At 42.4% G+C, this 27,913-nt stretch overlaps 2 protein-coding genes across 2 annotated transcripts; one reads left to right on the top strand and one right to left on the bottom strand.

Annotated features, from left to right (window-relative positions):
• Positions 1-35: 35 nt before the first annotated feature.
• Positions 36-8,120, top strand: VTI1B (vesicle transport through interaction with t-SNAREs 1B). Its single transcript, XM_027457987.3, has 6 exons — positions 36-226; positions 2,778-2,836; positions 4,309-4,500; positions 5,785-5,958; positions 6,908-6,969; positions 7,750-8,120. The coding sequence occupies exons 1-6, from the start codon at positions 112-114 to the stop codon at positions 7,844-7,846; spliced, it is 699 nt and encodes a 232-aa protein (XP_027313788.1). The 5' UTR covers positions 36-111; the 3' UTR covers positions 7,847-8,120.
• Positions 8,121-27,062, bottom strand: ARG2 (arginase 2). The gene is made up of 8 exons (XM_027457983.3): positions 26,861-27,062; positions 26,688-26,760; positions 15,088-15,265; positions 13,705-13,864; positions 11,124-11,218; positions 10,883-10,987; positions 9,372-9,508; positions 8,121-8,450 (listed from the first exon to the last, which is right to left on the bottom strand). Exons 1-8 carry the CDS (start codon positions 26,978-26,980, stop codon positions 8,245-8,247), a joined length of 1,074 nt encoding a protein of 357 aa, XP_027313784.2. The 5' UTR covers positions 26,981-27,062; the 3' UTR covers positions 8,121-8,244.
• Positions 27,063-27,913: the final 851 nt, after the last annotated feature.

Below are 27,913 nucleotides of genomic sequence, written 5' to 3'. Positions count from 1 at the left end.
TAACTGCGGCGCGGCGCTCAGGCGCCTTAGCGGGCAGCCTCGCGGTCGCTCCGAGGCCCCCGCGGCGGCCGATGGCGGGCGGGCTGCAGGGGCGGGAGGCGGCCGCCCGCCATGGCGAGCCGCGGGGCCGCGTCCTCCGAGCACCTGGAGCGGCTGCACGACATCTTCCGCGGGCTGCACGCCGACCTCGGCGGCGCCGCGCAGCGACTGCGACACGGAGCCGCCGGTGGGTGCTGCCGCGGGGGGCGGCCGGGTACGGGGTGGGGCTGCGGCCCTCAGCGGCCCGGCCTCGCCTCACGGCGCCACAGCCGGGAAGGGGAAGGGGCAGGGGCGAGGGGCAGGGGAGAGCCCGGGGGATGGGCTGGGGGCGCGGGATGCGTCGCGCTCCCGTCAGTTCCAGGAAGCGGGGCTGCAGAGGGATTTTGTTCCCCTTCGGAAAGGGCTTCCCGTCGGAAATCCTGGCTTCCTTGTGCAAAGGAGCCCGGCCGGTCGGTGTGCTGGTGCAGTGCAGCTCGGTCACGGCTCCCTGGAGCTGAGCTGAGCTGAGCTGTGGGCTCACACAGGTTGCTTACAGGCAGCGTTTTTTCAGTGCTTGTAGGCTTTTCAACAAACGATTGCAAACTGGTGTTTAGTCGTGCTATGAAACGATAACGTGCTGGGCTTATTCTTACAGTTTGGTGCTGAAAAAAATCCCAGTAATACTCATAAAGTACTTGTAAGGGAGTTTAAGATAAGCCAGGAACTGGCCTATCTGGCGAAGGCAATCAGCTTTTGTAATGTGCTTTGTCTGCTTCTTGACATACCGTGTGTGAGTCTTTATTTCGCAAGCTGTCTGATCCTGAAAAACTCACGAGCTGATAAAAGGTATTGAGGTGATGGGCAGCTTCCCACTCCAGGGAGGACAGAATGTGTCCTTCCTGGGCCATCTGTGAGGGACTAGGAGCTTGGAAACATTATTTTGCTCCGTATAAGCAAGATAACAGATTCCCAAACCTAGAAATCTTTTTTGCCTTCCAGATTTGTAAAAAACTGGATCAGTTTAAAAAGCCTGGTTCAGTTTCAAATATAGGCACCTTCCTTTAAATAAATGTAGTTACCTGTACTTCACTGACTCTGTTTCTGGTGGATTGGAAGTAAATCACGTCAGTGCTGATGAGGAAGTGGCGAGCGTTACTGTTGCTCAAGTGCAGTGTCTTATTAGTCCGACCGGGGGCACCCGGAGGGTAAAGTCCTGCTCTTCCAGTACTGCTCCAGGTTTCAACGAGTTCGAAATCACACTTGTTTTAAGAGGGACCACATAAACCAGATTAGTGAAATGACCTGTGCGAAACAAAATATTGACTTTTGGAAGTTGTTTTTGTGCCATTTGTGTCCATGTTTTCACTTCCAACCCAGTCACACGGGCAGTTGCATCAGCACAACGGTAAGTGGCAGAAAACCAGAGCAGAAGTTGAGGAGAGACTGTTCAGGAACCTCCCAAGTCAGCATTTCCTCCTGGGTCAACTGTGGTGTGAAACTGCTCTGATAGCAGCCAGCATGGGATATACTGGTGTTTGTAATGTAGCTTGGTCTGTAATAATTCTGCTGGGTGCTGCCTGAGAGCAGAGCTGCTGGTTAGGCGATGGTTTTTAACTCCCTCTCAAGTCCACTGCAGTTCAAGCCCTGGGCTTAATTGGAGCTGAAAGGGAGAGCCCACGGCCTGCAGAGGTGAGGTCCATGAGCCGAGCTGCGTTAAAATGCTTTGATCACTTCAAAATTTTCTCCTATTGCTCTGTTGAGAGCTCAGTGGTTTAAAAACTGCACCTTTTGCAGAGGGCCGTATTTACAAAAGGTGTTATCAACGGCAGGTTTTGGCTGCAGCAGTGACTTCATAATGGTGTCTATACAGTTTTGTCAAATTAGAGAAGTTTTCCCAAGGTTACTGTCTGTATTTTCTGCTACTCAAAATTTTATTTAAGACTGAATCAGTCTCTTCTGAGAGAGATGAATTAGGTTACTGCAGATTTATCAGACTTCGGACAGAACTTGGCTTAATTCTGCAGTACTCTACAGGAGTGTCCTGGTGGTGGTCTTCAGTGTTTCTGCAAAAGCTTATGAAACATAGGGTTTTGTTCTGTTGAGACATGGAGAGTTTGAGAATTCTGCAGTTATTGAGCTTGGATATTAGATATGATAGTGTGTTAACATGTACAAAATAAACGTCCTAAGGGTTTGATTTAAATAAAGAATAACAATGGTGAAAGCTTCTCCACAGCACTGGAAGGCAGGACCCCAGCAAAGGGCTGTTTTGAACACCTGAAATTTATAGTTTTGTTGGCAGAATCAAATGCCTGATGTCGTTCCAGAAGAGAGAATCATTTGGGCACTAGGCTGGGAACCTGAACCAATATCTTGATGGCATCTTTAATGCCAGAGTACTGCAGAGTGTTGTCTTGCTGAATATGCATGAAAATATGAAATGATGAGCTGTTAACTGACCTGTTCTCTTTGTTATCCTTTCACGTTAAATGTTTGTCAACAGCCAGAAAAATATTTGGGATTTGAAAAGTGACTTCTTTTGTCTACCAAAGCTAGTGGCCAGCTGGTGGAAGGGTGGTGTCTTTTCTGTTCCTCTCCCTTTCCCCAGCTTCTGAAAAGATAAGAACAGGCTGTTCCTGTCTGAGGTAACTTTTGACCCGATGCCTCTGTAATCAGCCATTGGCGCAGCTTTGTTGCCTATAAGATTGAGTTCTGCTGTCATTTCTCCAGTGTTTGACATGCTGCTTTTTCTTCCACAGAAGAGAAGAAAAAGCTAGTTCGAGAGTTTGATGAGAAACAGCGTGAGGCAAATGAAACGGTAAGCAAGGCTAGAATTGTGGCCTGATGGGTTACAGCACTGCTAACCTTAACAAGGACAGTACTTGCAGATTTCTCCTTCTTTATGTTCATATGCAGGCAAATGAATATTGTATATTTTTTGTGTTTGATAGATTTATGTGATTAACATGTGTGTTTGTCAAGACTGTGTGCGTGTGTGTATGCATAGCATATCCAGAGATACAGATGTGTTCGTACTTTTGCTTCTCAGCGCTCAGTTGGGTTATCTCCTTCCCTTTGTTGAACAAAGGAGAGTGGCAGAGGTACAGTTAGAATTGCTAGAGATCGTAGGGAGGACATGTAGAGAATCTGCTGTGTGGTTTGGTTGTTTGTTTTTCCTTCTGCTGTCATTTTTCATGTTGGCTTAACCCAGGTGGTCTTTCTGTGAGTCTGATGGCTAAATGTCAGGGGCCCTGACTATTTAAAGCCTCTGTTGTGTGGGCCTCCTGGACAGCAGGTGGCATGGAACAGCACACACAGAAAAACAACCAAACAAAGCACAAAACTTGTCTTCTATGCAAAACGTAATAGATTAAGCTTTCTTTTCTCATTAATATGCTATTTGTTGTTACTAATAGAATACCTTTTAGCTTGATGAGGGTTGTTTTCTTGTTTTGTTTTACCGCAGTAGTTGCAAAAGAAATCTCTGGCTTTTCCTAGGAGAATGGTTTATTGTAGGTTACAAATTTGTTTTTGCATTGGTCACTTGAGAAAGGGACCAATTCTGTACTGTGATTTGCTGTACAAAATGGTTCTTGATATATCCTGTCAGTACTCACGTGCAGAAGGTTATGCCTTTTGCCCTTTAGGAAAAAAAAAAGTTTGAAACGCGTCTTAGATCTGAAAAGGAGCCTCCCTTGCAGTGGAAGTAAAGTAAGTACCAATGGAAGTAGCAGACTCCTCTAAGTAAGGATGCTTTGAGGTCACAGCTGAACATTCTTTTGAGAAAGATGCTTTATTCCTCTAACTTACTGGATTTTATTGAGGTGTGTCCGTGTAGATTCTGGCTCATACAGGAGGACAGCTTTAAGTGTTGTGAATTTGTAACAACTGTCACTGAAAGCTGATGTGCGAATTCATGTATCCAAAATCTCAGGGTGTACAAATCCTACCTCCAGCCTCTGCTATCCATCCTATAGATGTTTAAACAATGTGAAAGTGAAAACTGCACATTTTGAAGTTGCAGAGTGACACTTCAGAAAATACCGTCTTTAACTTTGGCAATGATTTTTTTCTTGAGGCACTACATAGCTGAAAACCCATGTGGGCTGAACAGCAATAGGCAGAATTGTGCCATTGATAGTAGATGAGGGGTTTGGGATTAATAGCCCCAATCCCCAAATCACATAAAAACATGTGAATCCCTTCATCTGGTGGTAAGTTTTGAGTATAGCTGTTGATAAGAATAAATTTGATGCTTTAAAAAAATAATCAAATTTTCTTTCCTTAAAGCTACGGGAAATGGAAGAAGAGTTGAAGTATGCTCCCCTGCCGTTCCGCAACCAAATGATGAGCAAAATCCGGGCGTACAGAAGAGACCTCTCCATCTTCCAGAGAGAGATTAGAAGCACAGATTTGGGGTTGGGCCCTGGAAGTCAAGGGGATATGAAATACGGAATCTTCTCCACAGAAAACGAACAGAGTGTGAGTATCAGATATAAATTGTATTGAAAACTTGTGTGATTGTTTAAATGAATATTCCAGAGATACAGCATTCTACTTTAATTTCTTGCATAACTCCCTGTGCATCTCTTTGTGCATAACATGAGTATCTTAGGGAGGAGAAGGAACACCTGGAACTCATAAGAGAACTGTTCTGTTCTAAAACAAAGATATTAATGTAATCAAAATGATACTTCTTGGGTACCCTGTGCCTAATGACTTACAGGATGCATTTAAACAAAAAGACTCATTAAGTGTACTGAAATACTTTATTTAATCATTCCCCTGCAGCAGTGAAAATACAACAGTGATGCTATTGACTTAACTGATCTTGTTTTTGTCTCCAAAAATGTATGCAAGTCCCATACACTGTAGGGGTTCTTCCACAGAGTTCCCTTTTAAGCAATTTCAGTTTAAATAATTTCCAAATAACATAAGAAGTCGTCTTCTACTTTGTACAGTGCTGATATGCTGCGACAGTGCAAGAAATACACCAGTTTTCCATACCTGCTTAGATTTGTCTGAGCTAGTGAGACTGAATTTGCTTACAGTCTTCAAAGATTAATGTAATCTGTATAGAGTTCATGGAAGTGTTTTTTGGTTGGTTGGTTTTTGTCTGTCTGCCTTAGTTAAGGAAGGTTTAAAGGAGGCTTTTTCCTTAATGTCTTATTCTACAGTAGCAGGTATTTTTTTGCATTAGATTCCTCTTGGTTGGTTCCTCTAAAACGTGAGAGCAGGATGTTAGACTTTCTGAGGCTTAAGAAAATTCTTTTTGAGCTACCTTTTGACCCCAGGGTCAACAAACATTTCTTACTCTGTAGCTGAGGCAAGTGGCATGAAAAGAGTAGCTTTTCTACTTAGCAGTCCATCTGTTAGTGCTGTTTGTCTGTAATCCTTTTGGCTGTGTAAACTCTTAATCTCCCTAGCAACCAACTGCAAAGTCACAAATAAGACAATTGAGATATGAATGAAAAGTTAGCATCTGGAAAGCAGACACTGTTTTCATGTAGATGTTATTTGATAGAAAAGTGTTACAGGTTTTTTTGTAACTAAGGGTCTTAACTCTTTAGCTGCGTATTCTCCTTTTTCAAGGTTTAACTAGATTTGACCATGACCTTACAAACATGTGAGAACCCTTTCAAAATCAACTGGGCTTCATCAGTTAACAAAAGAAGCCCAGTACAAATGGCTTGTAATTTTTTAACACGTCAGAAGCCTAATACCTCTCTTTGTGTTTAATATTTAAAAGTGTATATTGTTTTTCAGACTAATCTGCAGTCACAGAGGGTGCTGCTTCTCCAGGGAACAGACAGTCTGAACCGAGCCAGTCAGAGCATTGAGCGCTCGCACCGAATTGCAGCTGAGACAGATCAGATTGGCACTGATATAATTGAAGAACTTGGGGAGCAGCGAGAGCAACTGGAACGCACCAAGAGCAGAGTAAGTAGAGAAACCATGGGTGTTGTGCTCTAAAAACCTGATGTATGTTAGGTGCTTAGTGGGAATTGCGTACCAGGAGTTACACTTGGAGACCCCCCCAGATGTGGTAGTCCAGTTAGCTGACATTTTGGGCTGCCACATTGTTGTGCCGTGCTCCTAAAAGCAAAATAATTACTGTTTATGGGCCCAAAGCATGTCTGTCACTTTGTCTGTACAAGACCAGGTGATTAGACCTATATACTACTGCTTGCAAAATTTAGCATTACTTAAAAAATTACTGATCTAAAAAAAATTTAGAGAATTGCCCACCATATAAAGATTAATATTAAAGGTTTAGATTTGGGAGATAATTAGTAAGTTCCTTTAATTAAATTAAATAGAAGCAGCTAACACTAACGTTCCAATATTTGTCGGCTAGCTAAGGCAACAATTAATTTCCGAGCATTATAAAGCTGAAATGGATTATCTATTAACAGTTCAGTGCTCAGATGCATTGGGTCACGCAGACCTGTCAGTGCAACGTTTCTTTTCTTTGCTAGAATAATGGCATTTCAAACAAGTCTAGAAATGTACTAGGGATGTACATGTTAATACCAGAAGACAATGATATTGACAACTCAAATAATGAAATTAAATGCAATAAAATGAGCTAATACCAACTTTCCAAAAATTTTAAATTAGGTAGAGGAGTAGGAAGTGATCCTAAATTGCATATAAATTTTGCATGTATCTAAAGAAATGTATACATGAAAGTCTTTATTTCTGCTTTATTAAGGACACAACTCTTCAACCTGTATTGTGCTTGGAGAACAATGTTGTCTCTGAATTTTGAGAATATGTGGTTAGCTTTGAACCCAGTATTAATTACATTAAACACCAGCTTCTTCCATGTGAATCTTTGGTCATTGTAAACTTGTTTAACTGGCAAATAACTTTTGTTTCTTCTTAGTTGGTGAATACAAGTGAAAACTTGAGCAAGAGTCGTAAGATTCTGCGTTCCATGTCCAGGAGGTGAGTAGAGTAGCATGACTGACGTAGAACTGCACAGTACTCAGCAGGTAGTGGTGTTGCTTGCCAGTTTACAGCCAAAAAAAACAACAACCGAATGACCCACAGGGTCAGCGGAACGGCAGGGAGGTTTTAGGAAATGCGTAAATGGAACATGTGTCCTTGTGAAGATCTAATTAGTGTTTTCTCCTCTCTGGTAATTATTCCAGTAACGGAGTGCAGTGTAGGTGAGTGAACACTACTGAATCTGTGCTGCTCATTTAAGATAGTGCATGGGTAATCACACATAACCATCGTGCATGATAAAGTGTAGCGAAGGGGAGGGATTTTGACATAAGCAAGTTAGAGTGAATTGCTGTTGGTAACTTTTAGTGAAATTCAGTTATTCAGGTTGGAAGAAGTTGTGCTACAAATCACTGTGGCATTAAGTGCTATAGCTGCCTGATGACACAGACAAATCCATTTAGCCCACACTAATGCCCTAGCATAGCTAGACTGTCTATCTCTGAACTTGATCCTATGCTATTTTTGATGGCTAAAATGCACTTACAGTTTCTTAATTATGTGGTTTAATTATTCTTATAAATCAGTTTGTGGAATATAATATTTAAACTTGAGTAGGAAACCAATGAGTTTGCCTCTTCTTGCTTTTTAACTGCTATTCAAAATAGTACTTTTTGATGTAGCAGAAACAGGGATTATACTTACAAAAGGTAAGAATCTGCTTTCATAATCAAGAAAAAGAACTACCTTGGATTTTTTTTTTTCCTATTTTAACTCTAGGGTAGCCACTAATAAGTTGTTGCTGTCAATCATCATCATCTTGGAACTAGCCATCCTTGGAGGAGTGGTCTACTACAAGTTCTTTCGCAGCAGATGAATCTTCATTACTGAGATGAGTTGTTCCACTGCTGAGGAATGGGATGGGATGTCTTTGCTTTGACTGTCTGAGGACTGAACTGTCTCACGGGACAAGCATGTTCAACTGAAACTGTACTGACAGTAGAAAGACAGTGAATGGAAGTAAAGGAAAATGCAGAGACAGCCTTGAACTACCGGTGAGATTATAAGAAGGTAATAAATATTTTATTGTCTCAATATGTATATACTTAACTAAATGAATAAATCTTGGAATGTAATACAGTAGCCACTGATCAAGTGGAAAAGCTAGTTTATTTAAAAATTGAGAAGTTAACAGTATTTGCCAAGTGTTAAACTACCCCCTCAAGTGCCTCAGTAGAGCTATTTAATGTCCAACGTACCCAGCACTTTGGGTTCCTAAATCCGCACTTGCTCTTCACTGTCAGATTCATCTGGAGAACTAGGTGTTGGGAGTTCATCAAAAGCAGTGTGTGCCCCTTCTCTCGTCTGTCCAAAGCACGTTGCTATCACGTCGACTGCAAGGCTAGCAGTTGCGTTCACTTCCTCTTGAGAAGCTCCAAGCAGGGGATTGACTTCCACCATGTCTACAGCTGAAAGCATTCCTGTGAAAATTATTTGCAGCTTTATTATTGTGAAAAAGGGTTAAATCTGTAATAGGGTTTCTTTTGTAGCCTTTCACTCTGTGTAGCAAGTCTGAAACTTGAACTTGTGACCAATTGTACCCACGCACAAGTAAAATGGGCACAAGTGAGGGAAAAAGTCATTGTTCTTAGATGCAAATTTGTGGTTTATCTTTAGTTTTCTTATATCATCACTACCTCACTCATCCCTGCTTTTAGCATTCAGGAAAACCAAGTTTGGTGTTCCACCTATGTTTCTGAGGTGCACTCTTTTTTTAAATTCTGCTTTTAATTCCAAAAGTTAGGGGATGTAAAATCTTACATAGTAATTTTTGCCATCCCAGTCATGATTCTGTTGAAGTCTGTTTTCTTTTCTTTTTCCCTGTACCATCTTTTACTGTATTCATTGTTAAAACAAATTAAATGAAACCTTCATGGCAGAAGGAGGAGGATCTTCATATTATGTCAACTGCAGTGTATAATTGGTTAAAAGTTGATTTGCTAGCCTTAAATCATACAGTAGGAATTCTGAACTGTTCAAAATCATTTGCATCCTTTTCCCCAGGTGCTTGGTTTTTGCATCGGTCCTAATGTGGATAGGAATAGGGGGACAGTATTTTACAAAGTGACCAAGCCATTTGTGGCATTAGTTGTCTATAAACATATGCACTTTATTTACTTTTGGTAAAACTGAAGTTGATTTAAGCTGCTTCCATCTCCTGGGGTATTGCCGAATGGTAAGATTTTTTTTCCCTTAGTAAAGGTTGAATTTACTTCCTAGGCATCTTAGTTATGGGTACATTCATCTTAGTAGCTAATTATACATGAAAAACATATCTAGTATGGGCTGTATGTGGTTTGTCCTTGTCCTGTTTTAGTGCAAAAATATCAGTCAACTCTTACCTGTGTTGTGTATTTCCTCTGCGATGTACATGCCTTCTCTGTAAGTTAATCCGCCTAGAACAGGAGTCCCAGTTGCTGGAGCCAGTGAGGGATCAAAAGCATCGATGTCAAAACTCAGGTGAATAGGTCTCTGTCTCCTGGAGACAATAAGACAAGAAAAGCAATGTTAAAAACTTCCTACTTGTATTTTTTTACTGTCCAGTCTGGTCAGCAAAGTAGCATCATGTTGCATGATGTTAAAGGTCCCTCCCCTAAGTCCTACACCATGTCATATATATTTGGGAAATATATATGTTTTTATTCTTCGGATTTTCTGAAACATCTTTTAGCTCAGAACTTTCTCTAATGTGCGTTGGGAAAAAAAGAAGTTTGTCTTTCGGTTTTCACTGAGAATCTGCTCTGACTTGATTTGGCTGCAAGAACATAGAGAAATATGATAGAATCCAGCCTTCCCTCCTCTTGTTCAGAAAGGTTAAAAGGCTGAAACACGGATTTGCATGGTGCCTAAGATGGAGAAAGCAACAAAACTTGAAGGTTTCCATAGATGGGTGGTTGAAGGCTCCAAACTCTGCCACATAAGCCTAGTTGATAGAGAAAGAGAAGGATGATCTCAAATCCCAAAGGTGCATGGCTTTACTACAGGAATCTGGCAGTCTATGAGAGCTTACTAGGACAATGCTTGTCACTCAGATGAGCTATTAAAGTCGTGGGCTGTGTACTTCCAAATTACTGCACATGGTTATCTGGATTAGCAGGTTTTTCTACTTGGCACAGCTGCAGCTAGAAAACGTGAGCACACCTTTGGATACAAAAGCATGCAGTTCAGAAGGTTATCCTTTGTAGCTTTGATCCTCTCCCTGTGTCCCCATGCCTTCTAGCATGATTTGCTCCCTGACCTTGTTCAGCAAAATCAAACAAGGTGAGCAAAGACTTCAGTATTGAACTCAAGTAAAGGTGTAGTTTAAGTGATCTTCGCTAGTTGAACTAAAAATAGCAACTATCATCAGGACAAGATATGTGAGCATAGTCTGAAGAAGAAGAAGCCATAAAATGCTTTTACCTCATGTACTGACAGCTGAATTCAGGTACTGTCAGTTCATATATACATGTATATATAGCTATGTGTAATAAATATATTATTATATTTATATAATTAATATAAATATTTTAAAGGGATACTCTAGGCGCAGAGTGGATTCAACCCTTTTAAACTGCAGCAAAACACAGGATTCCTCAAGAAATAGGACAAATAATATACAACAGGTTCTACCAGTCAACACAGTTGTATGATTGTATGTTTGCCAAACACTCTGAAATGCTTGATTTTGAAATGTGTGGAAGTCAAGGACTAAATTAAGTGCTAAGACTTTACTATTTACTGGACACTTTCACAGTTCTGTTAGGCTGCCTTACATCAACAGTGACCTTCACCTACATAACTTTCCAGAAAGTAGATACTCAGTGAGCAGATGACAGAGTACTTTAAGTACATCAGACCCATAGTTTGTTACCTGCGCATCAGTTGTTCAAATGTTCTTTCCATAACTTTCTGAATCCCAAGACGATCAATATCCCTCATGGAGAAATAGTGGATGTCATAGTTTTTCAAAATATAGCTGTTAGAATAGAATTAAAACAAAAACAAATCATTACTGGCTTAAACTTAAACCTAGCAACAACCCTTGTGAACAGCCAAATATGGATAGAAGCCCATGATTTCAGAGTTTACAAAAATCCTTTAAATCAGCTTACTATTCAGCAGGATCCACATCTCTCAAACCAATGTACACAATATCTGATGCAGAAAGGCAGGGCTTTAGCCAGGAAAAACCAGGAAGCTGTGGTACCTGCAAGTGAAGTTTTGTACCGGATTAGTTTAATGACATATGTAACAAACCTGTATTTAATACTTCCCTCAAAACTTTATTTATAGCATCCTTTCTCTGCATCTACAGAGAAGAGCTCAGCACTCAGGAGTTTGTTTTCCTGATTTAATCCATCCCTGACTGTGTCATACCATTTTACCTGAGCTGAATGTTAATGGATGAAGTTTTTAATTTTGCATTTTCTAGGCTGAAGAGAGGGAATGAAAAGCCCAAATCCACCGGCAATAGCTATTTAGCATCAGTGAATATATTGGGAAATTACAAGACGCTAGATACCCAGCTGTATCACTTAAATCATGCACTTGACAATAAATGTATAGAGCCAATACAACACAAAGACTTTGTTTCCCTCCCTCATATGCTTCTTAATTACTAATTATAGACTAGTGACAATATTTGAATTTGTTTTTAAAGTCATAACACCTGTAACTATATTTATTTATATTGGGACTAAATAAGCACTCATTATAAAAAATATATAAACATACATATATATTTATACATATATATATTTGTTACTCTGGCTTTGTTTTAAGACATACAATGTTCACCTTGGGTGAGCTTCAAACCTGATATTTTCTTTTGCTCTAACTTTCCTACAGAAGTGGGCACAACTGCCAAATAAAAGTCACTCCCTTTAACTTATGGGAAATTAACAAGAAATTCAGCAGCCTTCTACATTAGCCTTCTCATGTCCTGGGGATATTTCAAGAAGCCCCATTCATTTTGCATTACTTTGGGAATTCTAGCACATTTGCAAAAAACATACAAGAATTATTAGAAAGAGGGAAATATTTAAAAGCACCAGATGACACTGTTCACTTGTAGATAGAATTCATTCAAATGAATTTGGATGAGGATAGCAGATGAGCTTTACCAGATAACAGCAGTCTTTCTATGCCAGACAGGTACTAATGCAATTATCTATTCAATAGCCATAAAAGCATTCAACACTCTTGATCTTATTTGGAAGAAGCATTCTTCCATCAACACAGCACCAACAAGATTTATCAGGAAAAAAACAAGACAGCTGGCAGAGCAGAGTTCCAGAATAAAATCAAGAGTCTGCAGACCCAGTTAGTGTCCATTCTCTATGTGCAGTTGCTAATCCTCTTTCCACTCTTCAGCCTAAACTTTAGCAGATGCAGATTGTTGTTGCTATCAAAGTTCCTTCTGCAAAGGCCCCAGCTATTGGCAAATACATAGGCTACCCCTATAAGTGTCTCCAGTAGATGCCACAGGTATTTCTAGAATCATCCAGTGGTTTGGGTTGGAAGGGACCGTAAAGACCACCCAGTTCCAACCCCCCTACCATGGGCAGGGACACCCCTCACCAGACCAGGTTGCACCAAGCCCCATCCAGCCTGGCCTTGCACACTTCCAGGGATGGGGCATCCACAGCTTCTCTGGGCAACCTGCTTCAGTGCCTCATTGCCCTTTTTTAGTGTGAAAACATTACCCCTTGTCCTGTCGCTACACTGATAAAGAGTTCCTTCTCCATCTTTCCTGTAGGCCTGCTTTAGGTACGGGAAGGCTGCTATATGGTCTCCCCAGAACCTTCTCTTATCCAGGCTGAACAACCCCAATTCCCTCAGCCTTTCTTCATTGGAAGTGCTCCAGTCCTCTAATTATCCTTGGCGCCCTCCTCTGGTCCACTCAAATAGGCTCATGTCCTTCTTGTGCTGGGGGCCCCAGAGGGAGATACAGTCTTCAGATAAGTCCAAAAGGACATAAAGGCCTTGTGCCAACCTACTGCTTTTAGCATCTTGACAGCAGCAAAATACAGCCACACACATTCCATATGCCTCAGTAAATGGCTCTTTGACAACTTTACCTCTTTCAAAGACAAAGACTCTATCTTTAAAAACACTTGTAACCTGGTCTAGCTGTCCTGATTTGCCAGTAGCACTAACCCTAGAGCAGCCAGGAATCATGCAGGAACAGCCCATGTCAGGCCCCAAGGTTGTCAAAACATGCAAGAGCCAAACTAAGCAGAAGAGGCATGTAAGGTACGCAGGAGCCAGCTGTCACCAGAGGTGAGCTCAGCACAGCTCTCACAGGCTCAGCTGGGGGGAGGTTCCCTTTTTTCCTCCTGGTGCTGCTGTTGCACAGCCTCGGCACTAACTCAAGTCATTATGCAGACTGGCACCATGGTCAGCTGCCACGTGGACTTGGGTCAGCCCTTGCTTTCTGTACAACTCACAGGAGTGCTAACCCAAATAAAAGCTTTTTCTCATTCTTGGTTCTAAGTCTAGGCATATGTACATATATTTACGTGCATTTGCACACAGATATGCACATATATACACACAAACAATACATACTATTGCTTGTACTCAGATAAAAAAGGCCTGCATTTGCAACACTTAAGAAGGCACCTCATGCCAGAAAAAGTAAAATGCTCAGAGGATTTCAATGTAGGCTAACCGTACAAGTAAGACACTTACTTTATCTTGAAGCTCTCTCAAGAGAAATGAAAGAGGTTGTCCATGGAGGTTTCCAGACTGAGTTGTAAGAGGGGTGTTGATATCAGCATGCGCATCCACCCAGATCACGCCGAGGTGTGGGCACTGCCTTGCATGGCCACTCACAGAACCAAGTGCCAAGCTGCAAGTAAAGTAGGAAAGCCTTTAGTCAACTGTGCAAAACATTGTCCTTGTTCTGAAGGAGAAACGGGAAGTCTCTGCAACTTCAGACAGCAACAGTCATGTTTCAACACATCAGACACTCCTGATGATGAGCAAAGGGCATGTCCCATACAAACTGCACGACATGCCCACTCCCAAGTAACTCTACAGGACAGTATTTGTAATGAAAGATTAGAAAGAGCCATTTTCTCTCTTTCCATCGTCACCCTTCCCATGCTCTAAACTTCAAGTGTTCTAGCACCAAACTCAGAAAAATCTAATATGCTAACTCATCAGTTCTGCTGCTCACCCGTTTTCCCATATCACAGAATCACAGAATTTCTAGGTTGGAAGAGACCTCAAGATCATCGAGTCCAACCTCTGACCTAACGCTAACAGTCCCCACTAAACCATATCCCTAAACTCTACATCTAAACGTCTTTTAAAGACCTCCAGGGATGGTGATGCCACCACTTCCCTGGGCAGCCTGTTCCAGTGTCTAACAACCCTTTCAGTAAAGAAGTTCTTCCTAACATCTAACCTAAAACTCCCCTGGTGCAACTTTAGCCCATTCCCCCTCGTCCTGTCACCAGTCATGTGGGAGAACAGGTCAACCCCCACCTCACTACAGCCTCCTTTAAGGTATCTGTAAAGAGCAATAAGGTCACCTTCAAAACTAAATTCATTCTTAGATGTCCTACCTTCTTCAACCAATTCTCACACGAAAAGTTAGTGAAAAAGAAGAAAAAGACAGTCTGACATATGATAGCAGCTGTGGAAAAGTGGTCTATGTGTGGGCATTACAAATCAATCCAAAGAGTTGACATCGTGAGAGCAGAGGGTGCAGAACAGACATATCACTCAGCATTCAGAAAACAAACAAACAAACCTGCAACAACTTCTAGAAGGACCTGATCACATAAACTTTCCCAAAGAAGAAAATTTAATTTGTATGTTTGCAGATTGCTGAACAGTCTGGAATTAAGCAGTGCTGTCTTTAGAAGGCAAGGTTTTTATAACTGACTTTTCTGTCCCACACTAAAAGCCCCAGCAGTAACATCAAAATGCTTCTATGGTACTGCCAGGAAATGACCCCCAAGTTATTCTCGCTGTCCTCCTATTTTCTTATTTAAATTCTTACATTCCCCTTCAATCCTCAACCCGCAGCACACACCGCTGCTTGCTCCTAGTTCGTGAGCTCACCTGTGATCTCCTCCTATAGTGACACAGCTGTGTCCAGCAGCTACCGCTCTGCTTACAGCATCAGCCAGCACCTGGCTGGCTAACCCCACTGACCGTGGGTACGAGATCAGGTTGTTGTACAGTTCATCGTTGGGAACTTGAGTGAAATTCAGATCTCCAAAGTCATACACTTGGCATCCTGGAAGCACAACAGCAAAAGGAGGAAGTGAAGTTACTAAACAAGTGCCCAAAGAAACATTCAAAATAATGTCCCCTCAAAAATCAGTCAGGCAAGTTTGAAGGGAACAGGAAGGGAAATGATTCATTTGAATTTTTGCATACCCTTGCAAACAAACATCTCACAACTTTACAAATTAGAAATCTTAAGATAATATTGTCACTTTAATTTAGCAATGATATAGGCCAATCATATAAGGTCACCTAAAATGTTTTAATTTAATTATTTGTAATTTTAGCACAAAAAAGTGTAGTTTGTATTACTGTCTTCCTAATTAGCCAAGCTGTATACAACCTTACATGAGCTTAGTTGCTGAAAGACTAAGGACCTAGGACTACATTTGAACAAATATAGCTGAGTCCTAACTGGTATTCTCCGTTTTTGAATCCCATGAAAATCCAGGCACAAGAGCATCAAGTTAACAATAAAGGAACTTTTCGTAAAGAACTCCTGAGCAACTAGTCTCGTAAGAGAACCTGACCATTTTCTCAGTGCAAGATGTTCTGGAAGACATTTTAATTCTGGGACTTCGATCCCAACCCCCTTTTGAGATCCTATCATTGCAAATTACAACTTAAATGGCTCTCGAAACATGACAACATTCTGGGTCTTTAGCCTTTCCTAATAGGAATTTCTATCCACTTACTCTGAAAACAAGTTCCTTCAGAGATTAGGAAACAAGGGAACATTTTTAGGTGCATTTCCCCTCTCTCACCCAACAGAGAAAGAGTTTAATTGGCTGCATCTTAACTCTCTTCCATGCACATCTTGGAGCTTAACCTTTGAAGTTCTGCTGCCCAACACCATGTGCTTTCATAACAGTCTTTCAGATCTGACAGGCCAGAGCCTCAGTTTCAGATAGGCCTATTTGCTGCAGGCACTGATGAGAACTGTAAAAGGTATTTACAGCTACACCAAAAGTAATACCAGTCATGCCTCCCTAATTTGTTCCTTAATCACTAGAGTCTGTTCACAGTTCAAAGCATCCAGGCTACAGCTTGACATTTTGCCTTTAGCCATTCAATGCCTACCAAGGAGCTTTGAAAAATTAAGGCAAGCAAATCAGCATGGAAAAATATCCCACTAGGGACTGTGTGATCTCTGCCTCATTTCCATTAAACCATTACCTTAATATCTATGAAAAAGGCTCTGTGAGTTTCCCTGGTGGAAATAAGATTAAAGTAGCATTGACAAAAACATGAATTTATCATCATTTGAAAGGATTTTGGACTGATGAGCAGAACAAAGGAAAACGGTTGAGTCACTTGTGAGACTTAGGCTACTGGGAAATAGGCAAGCGTATTTTCTATGGCAAGGACATATGTGGACATACACTTGCTAGGAGAGAACAGGGAAGCTGAGCACAGGTACTTGACAAAGGATTAAATGAATGCAGTGTCTGCTAGTCTACGAGAAAGCTCATTATCTACAGATACTTAAAGCAATAAGCTGGACCATGACATACCACTGCATGGTTCTCAAAAGACATCCCAGGCATACAACAGAATTTTTTTCCCACCCTCGAGCAGTACCTAAATAGCCTGCAGGACAACAGCTCTGGAATTCTGAGCTCATGTTATTCAGATTTCAGTGTGCTATCTAATCTTAGTGACTTTGCCATTCATCATACATATCTCAAAGATCTCTTTTTACTTTTTTCCTTTTTTTTTTTGTGTGTCTTCCCTCAAGACTACTTCTGCGGCCCATGCATGCTGTTGCTCATTTCAGTATTAAAGGTTTGATGAAAGTACCCGAGTATGCTTAGAAGACAAGTTTTGGGAATAAGTCTCCAAGGCACTGCATTAGTCAATAGGTATCAAGAGGTTTAGAAGATGCTGTACAAGTTAAAGTTTTCCACAGTCCTTTCATCTAATAACCGCTGACATCTGTGGGGAATAAATCTGCAACCAGGCAGCTGTGTTCATTGACAGCACGTTATACCACATAACAGAGAAAAGGACTGACACATAAGGCTTGTTTTCTTACAGGACATACAGCACATCACAGTATTTTTACCCATTAAAGGGTAAAAGAGAACAAAAGGGAACTATACCATGAAGTTCTGTCTCTAGATCAGTGTAAAACAAAGAGCCAACCATGCCATCTTTCATAGCACTTTAAGACTCTTCAGGGTATCCTCAAAGCAGAACAAACATGTCAGATAAGATGCATGTTTAAAGGAGCATCACTTGTGCTCAAGATTTTTTTATTTTTCCTTCTTTACTCTTTCCAACATTATTTGTAAGGCAGAATAACCTGGTTCAGTCCCTGAATTAAAAAAAAAAAAAAAACAAAAAACACAACACAAAACATGTAAGCCATATGAACCCAATGGTGACTGTAAGAAACAAATGGGATGAATATATATATATAAGAGATGGCCACACAATTTTAGGGTCAAGGATTCTGGGAACTTGTCCACATTTTGGACAAACAGTTCTCCTACACATCCTATAGGAAGATGCCTCTGTTTTTATAAAAAGCAGAATGTCTATTAAAAACAATAGATGCCATCTTCAAAAGTTTATTGTTGTTCACGTGGAGTTCATAAACCTTGTAAGCGCTTCTTTTCTCAGCTTTGTGTTTCCCTCTTATTTAGGCCCACTGTGTTTATGTACTTGCAGAGGATAGCTCAGGCTTCCCTGGGTGACTCCCTGAGGAGCTCTCCCTTGGTTATCTCATTAAGATACAGACAGACAATCTCAGAAGTAAGCCCTAACTGGATCCTAAAACTTGAATATCTTCTCTTTCTACTATATGTAGTATATATATGTACACATACAGAAGATTTTAAGAGCATATTTTTAAGGAGCATACAGTCTCTTAGATCATGTTTTTTTTTTAATATGCCTAGAGTTTTGAAAGCTATGATTGAACAACCCTAGTGGAAAGTTTAATGAATGACAGAGCAGTACGTAAGCAATCCATGCATCAAGTATGTGAACACGTACTTTTTAGGAGTGGATTGAACAGAAAGAAATGAAAATTGGCATGTGCTTAGTGCTTACTGAACAAAGTAAAAGAATCCATGTCAAATTGCTGGGGCTACTAAAGTCCTTTCTTCAGTTCAGTTTGAGGTATCTTTGATGGTCTAATGCTTAAAGACCTGAATTACTTGCCACATGATCTACACGTACATAGTTTTGATTTAAGGAGGTTTAAAAACTAAATCTTCCTTGATTGAGTTTTGCTGCCCAACAGAAGTTACTAGATGGATAGACATGCTGTAGTGCAGTGCAGTCTACTGTATCTTGCTGTTATTTGGCTATTAATGAAAGAGTTCTGTAATTCACCACCCCTTACTTCCTTTGGTAGTTGGGCTATTCTATGTTTTAAGATACTAATAGCTATAAAGAAGCAGCTTCTTAGACCAGCACAGGAAATTAACAGGAAGAATATATATGCACCTTTTGAAACAGGTGATCCGGGTTCTCAGAACTGGAGAAAGATGTGGGCAAACAACAAAACTAGCTTCCGTACATTTATTAAAAACAGCATGCACACTTCAATGCAGCGGGTCAGGTTTGGTCAGAAACAGTATGGTACCTACTTCAGTGATCAGAGATATTTGTTCTGCCGTGTGAAACTTTTATTTTATTTTTTTGTTTGAAAACAGACACAGGAGAAAGTTGGGCTGTGACCAGCAAATTCATTGCATCTGTGACACAATCAGGTTACACAGAGTGAAACCAATTTCTTTTCCCCACCAGCTGTGCAGACTTGCCAGCAGGTGTTTTTGTTTCAGACATAATTGTATTATCTGTCAAAGCCACACAAAAAAGTGTTAGTTAATAAGAGAGATGAGAACACCAATTGCCCAAGCTCTAACACTCCACCCCCCAACCATCAATAACAGCTTCATAGATGTTACCTCCTGTGTACCAGCCTCTACCTTAGCTTTTTTTTTTTTTTTTTTAACAGAAATCAGGGAAATGTTATAAAAACCTCAGTTCCTCCACCCTTGCTACCCACCCATTTTACTAATTTTACAGTAAAAAGCACCCTCAAGTTATTATTATTATTTTTTTTTTTTAAAAAAAAAAAAAAGGTAACTTCAAGCAGAAATACTTTCAAGCCAAGATTTTTGGATTGAGGCTTTCTTTTTAAATGAAGCAGTACCATTCAGTACTTAAACTAACACCGCAGATATTTTGCTAGTAACTAAAGACTATTAAATTAAATATGATTAAAAGACTTTTACTGCACTCCAAAGCTCTAACAGAAAGTTTTCATTTTGGTGTAATTTGTTCAATTAATGAGTGAATTACCAACACTGCAGAAAATGTTTAATCAAATCCATACAACTCAGCTTTATCAGCACACTGGCTCACTACCCATTTTAAAATGGTGATCACTTTTTCAAGCAAGGGAAAAAGTGGCTCGATTCAACTTGTGCTATTATAGGAGCTTGAAAGACATATCAGGGAGATGAAGGTGTCTGTCTGAATATGAGCACAGTATAATTGCATAAGTGTGCATACTAGCACACAGTCCTCCTGCTGGTATGAATGATTGTGTGAGAACAAACATCTCTTTTCTGCAGCAGAGTACAATCCTTAGTGGCTTATTGCCTCCGTGTCAAGTTGTCAATCAGCAGAGCTTTTTGGTTACACACTTCAGCCAAAAATGAACATGAGCTTGAAATATTTTGTACAAAAGATCCTTCCTAGCTCTACTTTTTTTGAGCAAGACAGATTAGGAAATGGTCATACAGCCTGCATGACCAGAACCAGAACTTTAACTGGTAAAGAAAAATGAGCTTTTTATTAAATTAGGCACCTAACTTGTAATTGGAGAAGGGGGAAAAATTAGAAATAAAGTAAAATCTTACTTAGGAAGATGAAGTCTCCTGCATGCCTTTTCAAGTAAGCTAGCAACGTAGCACTGGAGCACTAGGGCTCAACCTAATGATGCCTAAAACTGGGTCATAAGATAGCTTGCTAAGCAGTATCTGGCAACGGCCATGTTCATTTCCTATCATCTTAAGCACAGTACAGGTCTTTTATTCAGCATTCACAGCAGGTAGTAGTTACTATAGCAAGTCATTTCCCAGCACAGATTTAGAGAAAAAAATTCTTCTGTAAAAGCAGATGACCAAAGTCTGGGAGCGTTCAACTGAATAACATCTGGGTAGCAGCAGGGAAAGCCTCCCCATCCTCTTTCTACTAACTACTAACTAGGATGCTGCACCAGAGCCATAAGCAGGAATTTGACAGAAGGGAATTCAGCTTGCAACATCCAGGCTGGCTGCTGAGCTGACATTGCCCAATGGCATGCTACTGTAATACAGTTATAGTGAGTCCCCTCAACAGCAAACAGGAGCCGAAACAAAAGCATGTGGAACATGAGATAGAAGCGATCTCTTGGTACTGCCTGTTTACATTGGATGTTTGTGGACTAGAGGGGGGGAGGGGGGAAATAAATTAATGGCAAAATTTAATTTGGAAACCCAGAAGAGGAAATATAAGTAGTCCAGCAGGATTTAGAAACACTGCTGTTAGCACATCTTACTTTGTGCTATGTATTATATAAAACCACTCACATGAAAGCATCACTCCTGCTTATGCAACAGCTGTTTTCTCAGATTACAGCCTCCTTAGCACAGAAAGGCTTTTCAGGAAGCAGTATTATGAACAATGTTTATAGACATCTTACTTCCTGTGAATAAGGAGGACTACAAGCTGTTACCATCCTTTTCAGTATATGCTCAGTGACTCACATGGACTTTACTTCGTAACCCTTTCTCTGAGACACAGGCAGAGCATTGCACAACAGCAAACAAATGACTGTTTCATTATGGTCAGTGCATTCTGAAACTTATTTTAAGACAGTTTTAACCCTCCAAATTCATCTGGGGAAGTGGGTATGTAAAAACATGTAAGCAGGGGCATACTTTTGTTTTATATGAATGAAACTAGGCTAGCAAGGTTCCCACTAAAAGGGACTAAAGCTCTAGCAACCTAGCTTAATCATAAACCCTTTTGCTATGAAGCTCATTATACACTGTATAATTCTCTTTAATATATATCTACTGGAAGAAATCTATTAGATGTAGACATTTTGTGTGGTGCCAGGAATTGGACTCGATGATCCTTATGGGTCCCTTCCAACTCAGGATATTCTGTGATTCTATGATTTGATAGTTCAGTAGTTTTCAGCTACAAAATTTCACTGAGGGAAGTACATGTCTCAGGAATTTCCACCCTCCTTTTAGCATTCAGACAGGTCTGCTTTTAGACAAAGTTTCAGTATCGGTACCTGTTTAAGAGGCTTCTGCTCATACAGTAACAACAAAAACCAAAAACTCAACTCCAACTGCTACCCCAAATCTATAGTCTGAAGATGTCCTTTGTATACAATTAGCCAAGAAGTATTTTTCCAACCCCAAATTAAGCAGCTACCTCAATTCCCTTTGATACCTTTATAACTTCAATCACTTACGAAATCTAGTACACCGGTACACTTGACCTGAAGAGGTCTTCAAAAACGTCATCATCAGGTGTTGGGAAACATTTGTACTGTGGCTTGCATCAGAGAGGAGACAAGGCTGCAGCTATTGTGCTCTGTCACTCCATTGACAAAGCCCAGCACAGTTCCACTTCCCTTCCAATGTGCTTAACCCAGAAACAGTTCCTGACAGCACGTAAGCGCTTACAGACGTAGGACATCATAATACCAAAACAGCTTTCCTCCACCAGAAGCTCCTCATGCTTTAGACTGTTGCAAAAGCAAATAGTTGGTTTATTAGTTAACCCCTTAAGATAACACAAGGGCAGAAGAAGAGAACATATTAGAGATTAGAGCTTATTGAAGATGTCTCCCTCCCTTTCAGCTGCTACCAGAAACTAGTATCAGACTTTCATCAGGCTTTCCATAGTGAAGAAAAAGTAGTAGACGGTGTATTTCATCAGTATGGGGAAGGGAATAGGATTGCTGACCTATCACAAGGAACGCTTAAGCTTCATCTACTTTCATTGCTGATGTTTCTCCAGTAACTTATAAGACTAATGGTAATCATGCAGATACCAAAGTGTCCATCATTTAAAACGATAAGCCATAACTGGTGTCAGAACACACTCTGCTACTTCCAGCTTAGCTTTCTGTGCTCAGGGCCAGCTAGCAGATATGATCTGTTGCAAAACAGCAAGAGCATATTAAAGTCCTAAAGGATACAGGCAACTCTTCAATACCTTAGTCATATATACTGGATGGGCTGATGAAAATTACTGTCTTAAAGCAGCTACAGCTCCTACCAGTCTGCCTCTACTGAACCCCAGCACTAGTACTTACTATCCATACCTTGGTGCACAATTAAATGACTATTTATCTTCCTCTTGAAGTTTTCACCTGAGAAGATCTAGGGTGAAAAAAGGAGGTACGTAGAAGCTGGTTCATGATTTATAATCAAGGCAGAAACTAACCATAACATCATCTGTTGGTTAGACAGAAGAGTTAAATTGCTTTTTAAAGGAGCAGGTGTCAGCAGGGATCCCATAGTTCTAGGCAAGGCGGGAGAATATCTCCAGTCACGTGGGGATTAGTAGCCCCTTTCCTCTTTCAGAGGTTACTCCTTAAGTTTCACTACACTGACCTCCTGCATCCTATTACTGAAGAGCTTTGTTCCTGTGAAACAAAAGAACAGTAACATGATGGTTATTCCCTTGGACAAGCCTAATCTACTTCTGTCTGTAGGCCACATGCCTCTGCAGTCTACCAACTCATCAAGCAAGCAACTCAATTCCAAACTCTTTTAATCCATTCTAGAGTAATAAAAACCCAAGTCTGACTAAACTCAGCCAACCCAGTCACGTGCAGCTCTAAATAGATAAACAAACCAAAAACAAAACAAATCAACAGTCAACATACAGGAATGAAGACTTGGGAAGATGTTTTGTACTGGAGTTGTTTCCATGGTAGCAACAGCAAAGATGCTCTAAGTCACCTCAAGTGCTATAGTGATTAACACAACAGCTACTTAGTGCTTATTAAAATCTGAGTGGTCCTTTTCTCCTCCAAGAAAGGGGGGGACTGGGCAACACTCCAGATTTAAGGTGGATCAGATTCTCTGCTTAATCTACAGTAGGCTTGAGAGGTCCAAAAAAAAAAAAAAAAAAATCTTAAAAAAGAATTCACAGAAGTGACTTCATACTTTACATCTTCTGTACCGTAGGTCAAGCTCAGAACTGTGCACCCTGTCCTCCTCCACACCATGGAGTTACGAATTTCTATTTTCATACAACATATTTACTTCTTTGGCAAGATAGAAGAGTCTTTTAAGATGTTAATATTTTAGTTTCCCTTCGGAAAAGGAAAAAAGCCAAAAGACAGACATCACCAGTGATTAAGAAGCCTTGCAGGCTTAGTCAGTTATCCTTTAAATTATGCTTGCTACAGACTTGCACACCCACTGTTTTTGGCTTGGGAGTTGGATTCCTGCTACATTAGCTCTGAGTACACCTCAAGCTACTACCACCATGTAGCATTGTTTGCTCTGCTTCTAACGAGGGGATGGATGACAAGCTAGTGGCTCAGGCTCATCTCTGACAGTCTGATACAGGCTAGTGATGCCATCTGCTTCTCAGCTCCCTCCTTGTATTTCAGCCTAAGCATAAACAAGCTGTTCAGCAGCAGTCATTATCCTAGGTGGCCAAAAAAGATATCACACCATGTGACTACAGCTACAGCCTCTTTCAAGGGAGGGATCCCCCAGGAAGTAGAAAGTAGAGCAGCAGCTCAGGAGACTGCAACAGAACTGTAAGAGAGCAGGTTTAGGATAGAGTGAGAGGATCAGATTTCCCCCACCATCCCATGCAATACAGTGCTAAAAGGATGAACAAAAGATAATGGTGTTCTCACTCTGACATACTTCTAGCACTGTCAAATGAAGGTATTAAGTCAGCTATATAGGCATACAGAAAGCCATGTGGTGCCTTGATATTCAGCGTACTGAAGCATAAGGCTAAAACAAACAAATGGTGCATGCATCTTACTACCTGAATGCTGCAGTTCTAAAGCAGCCATAAAAGCATTTTACACAGGTCAAATTGAACATACAGATGGAAAAATGAGCAAGTTGAACCTTGCAGTTTCAAGCAGATTCTACTCAGAAATCTCTTCCACTTGAACTAACTGAGTGCAATTTTATTTAAGAGTCACTACATGCAGATTTCATTATAGGAACACTGCCTCCTTTTCCCCATCAATAGTTGTTCTGACTGCCCTGAATCCACCTTTGCTTCTCTGCTGGAAAGCATCTCCCCATCGCTGGCCTCATGCCCAGCTCCAAGCTCATAATGACACAGACAAACACCGCAATCACATCTATAGCAATCTCCAACATCCCTGCTGCAGGGGGAAATGGCAGGGTGGGGAGCACATTCTGGGGACACAGAAGCTTCAGAACTAACCAACACATATAGAAGAATAGAAGCCCTATATCTTAGGCAGACATTTCTAAGGAGAAATCTGGTCTGCTGCAGTATTACCTACCTGCTCCTGGAAAACAAGCAACAAGGACCCATGAAAACAATTCTTCTAACAGAACAGACAACTACAAGACTCAAGGTAATAATAATAATAATAATAATAATAATAATAAAACCACCATTGTTCTATTGCCTTCTTCAGTGTATAAGAGAAAGCGTCGTGTTAGAAAAAAACAAAGACAAAGAAAAAAAGCAGCTAAAGTTTTACAGCCAGTTCAGTGTACCCCAGGAGGCCAACCAGCAGCATTATCACATTACTACAGGCAAAGCTATCCTGCCAGCCTCACAAAAAACAGTAATTTATTAAGTTTCCATGAACAACAGATGTGCACAATACAAAAGGCTATCCGGTAGCTTCCTCCTCCATCCAACCACCCAACCCTCAAGCAGATTGCCTTTGCAATGTAGACAGCTGTGTATGCTGGTGACTGCAATTGCTTCAGGATGGGCCCTCCCAGCAGGATTTGTTACAGTTTGTGTGCTATCTGAACCTGCTCCGATGAGAGCTGCAGGGAATTCAGGCAGCAGTATAAACATCAAAACCAACTGAAAAAAAAAAACTATCCCAGTGGAAGAATATGCCAGCAACATGAAACTGAAAACGCAGAAGGAAGAAATCTGTCTTCAAAAAAATCTTAAGGGAAGAACAATAGAATATTTCCGTGTTCACTACTTGATTAAGTAATAAACAGTCCATAAGCAACTAAACAATGGAAGTATTCACCACCTTCCCCTGATTTTTGAGTTTAACTTGATTAATTTCTATCCTTGCATTTTTTTTGTTACTAGAACCCATAAAGGGCTCTTAGCCTGCTTTCTTCTCATCTTCTTCAAGTATCTATTGGAACAAGTTTCTGTTATGCAAATTACTTTTTTAAAAAATAAGGATTCTTGTAAAGTTGTAAGTATAATATCTGAACTATTTCAAAGAAAACGTCGAGCCTTCCTGTACAGAATTATATCAATTGCCAAAAACACTGCTGCGTATCTTCTTGCCTCAGATTACGTATCCTTTCAAACCTGGTAACTTGTCAGTTTTTGCTGCCTTTAGGCTCAGTAACACCTAGACCTGCCTTTATCCCAGCATATAAGAGGTTTTTCAGACACCCTCTATTTTTGGTGGTGTTACAGATCACACTCACTGTGAATTCAAATGCTGCCATGGATATGCGTGGATGCTGAGACATACATCTCAACTTTGCGCAACACAAAAGAGGAAAGGCTCATCTACTCATTTGATCACAAATTGGGGTTTTCCAGCTGGTGAATCATGAAATATGCACAGGAAGCCCACAGGGCTGCACAGAACAATAGCCTCCATTTTAAAGGTCTTATAATTCAGATTAAGTTTGCCGGAGGCTTATTAAGCAATTATCTGTTTTCTTCATGCATCTAGATTCTATTAGCGCTAACCACACGCACAGCGGGTAAGTTCTTTCTGTTGCTGGTCCAGCTCTGCAGTCCATCACCACACAGCTTCCAGCGATGCTTTCTAAATTAAGGATTCCCTGGGGCAGAATTTGGTCAAGTTTCTCTGCTGTAACATTTCTAAAAACTGCGATACCGTACCCACCAGCTTGTAGCCACAATGGCTGGGAGGAGCTGAAGCCTGAAGAAAGGCACGGCTTTCCTTACCCACTGCTACTGGCGCTGATGCAGACCACCACCACCTTCCCCCCCGTACAGCCTTACAAAGGAAAAGCGAGCCTGGAGGTTTCTCCAGAAAGTTCCGCATCCCCTCACCCGGCAACACACAGCTGCCTCAGGAAGGAGCCGGGGAGCCGGGACGGACGGAGGCACAGACCCGCCGTGAGCAGCGAGCACGGCGCCAGGCCCAGGCCGGCCCCCCCGGCCCCCTCCCGGCCCCACACCCCCCTCCGGCCCCCCCAGCGCCTCACCGAGCCCAGCCAGCCGCTCCAGCAGCCCCGCGGCGCGGACAGTAGCGGGGCCGTGGTCCACTCCGCGCCGTTTCTGCGGGACAAAGAGAAGGCGAGCCGTTACACAGCCGTTACGCAGCCGTTACCCGCCGTTACCGGCCGCCCCCTCCCCGGCCGCCCGCCCCGGCGCCCACCTGCCCCCGGGAGAACGGGGCTCCCACCAGCGCCACCGAGTGCGCCTGCCGGGGCCGCTGCAGCCGGGCGGGGGCCGCCTGGCCGCGGAGGAGCCTCGCGAAGCCGCCGCGCAGGGCCATGGCGCAGGAGCCGCAGGAGCCGCGCAGCCACCGCCCGATGCCCGCCGCCGCCGCCGCGCTCCTCTTAAGCCGCTCCAGCGCCGCGCGCGCCGCCGGGCCCCGCCCCCGCCCGCACACCCCCGGGCCGCCCGGCCAACGGCGGCGCGCGCGCACGGAGGTGTGTCCCGCCCCCCCGGCCCCGCCCCCCGCCGGCCCTGAGGTGAGGGGGCGCGCGCCCCTCCCGGCCGTTAGCGGCCGTTAGCGCCCGGCCCCGCGCGCCCCCCTCACGGCCCCGTCAGCCGCGCTGAGCTCCTGCCTGCCTGCCTCAGCCGCCTCACCTGCGCCTCACGTGCCAGTTCCCTCTTTAAAGCCGCATCTTCGTTATTGTTTTCTCCTCACACGTAAGCGTTTTTCACTCGTTTCTCCCCCACCCCGCAGCCCCTTTGCTTCGCCCGCCAGGTGTTTTTTCTCCGCTGCCTCAGCTCACCCTTGGGCGGCCCGGCCCACCCCTCACCTTGGCGAGGCGCAGGACGAGCCGCAGGGCCTTCTGCACCCCCTCCTCCTGCCCAGCCCGACCAACGACCACCCCCAGTGTCTCCCTCCCTCTCACGCCGGCCTTGCTGCCCCCAGAAGGGTGAGGGACCGGGTCTGTGTGCAGCACCCCGGATCCCAGGGCACCCTGCGTGCAGCGCCTTGAACCACAGCATCGTTAAGGCTGGAAAAGGCCTCCAAGGTCAGCTGGTCCAACCACCACCCACTGACCCATCTCCCCAGCACCGTGTCCAACCTCTCCTTAGACGACCCCAAGGACATCTGTGAGGAGAGCTAGGGGGCATGCTCAGTGGCCTGGGGTGGGGAAGGCAGCACAGGTTTGGAAATCACCGCCCTGCAGCTCTGCATCAGTGCCAGGTGAAGCACCTGAGGTGTAACTGCAAAGCAGTGAGAGCACTGCGC

This window comes from Anas platyrhynchos, chromosome 5 (assembly GCF_047663525.1).
Source record: "Anas platyrhynchos isolate ZD024472 breed Pekin duck chromosome 5, IASCAAS_PekinDuck_T2T, whole genome shotgun sequence".
NCBI classification, from domain to species: Eukaryota; Metazoa; Chordata; class Aves; order Anseriformes; family Anatidae; genus Anas; species Anas platyrhynchos.
Note: the sequence above shows the minus strand (reverse complement) of the source record. Positions and strands in the feature narration are given on the sequence as shown.

Bases quoted from the DNA above. Each gene is read 5' to 3' on its own strand.
- VTI1B (XM_027457987.3), top strand. From the start codon at position 112: ATGGCGAGCCGCGGGGCCGCGTCCTCCGAGCACCTGGAGCGGCTGCAC. The intron at 227-2,777 runs GTGGGTGCTGCC...TTTCTTCCACAG, and splicing joins ACTGCGACACGGAGCCGCCG to AAGAGAAGAAAAAGCTAGTT. The intron at 2,837-4,308 runs GTAAGCAAGGCT...CTTTCCTTAAAG, and splicing joins AGCGTGAGGCAAATGAAACG to CTACGGGAAATGGAAGAAGA.
- ARG2 (XM_027457983.3), bottom strand. From the start codon at position 26,980: ATGGCCCTGCGCGGCGGCTTCGCGAGGCTCCTCCGCGGCCAGGCGGCC. The intron at 26,761-26,860 runs GTGGGCGCCGGG...TTTGTCCCGCAG, and splicing joins CCCCGTTCTCCCGGGGGCAG to AAACGGCGCGGAGTGGACCA. The intron at 11,219-13,704 runs GTAAGTGTCTTA...CTTCACTTGCAG, and splicing joins TGAGAGAGCTTCAAGATAAA to GTACCACAGCTTCCTGGTTT.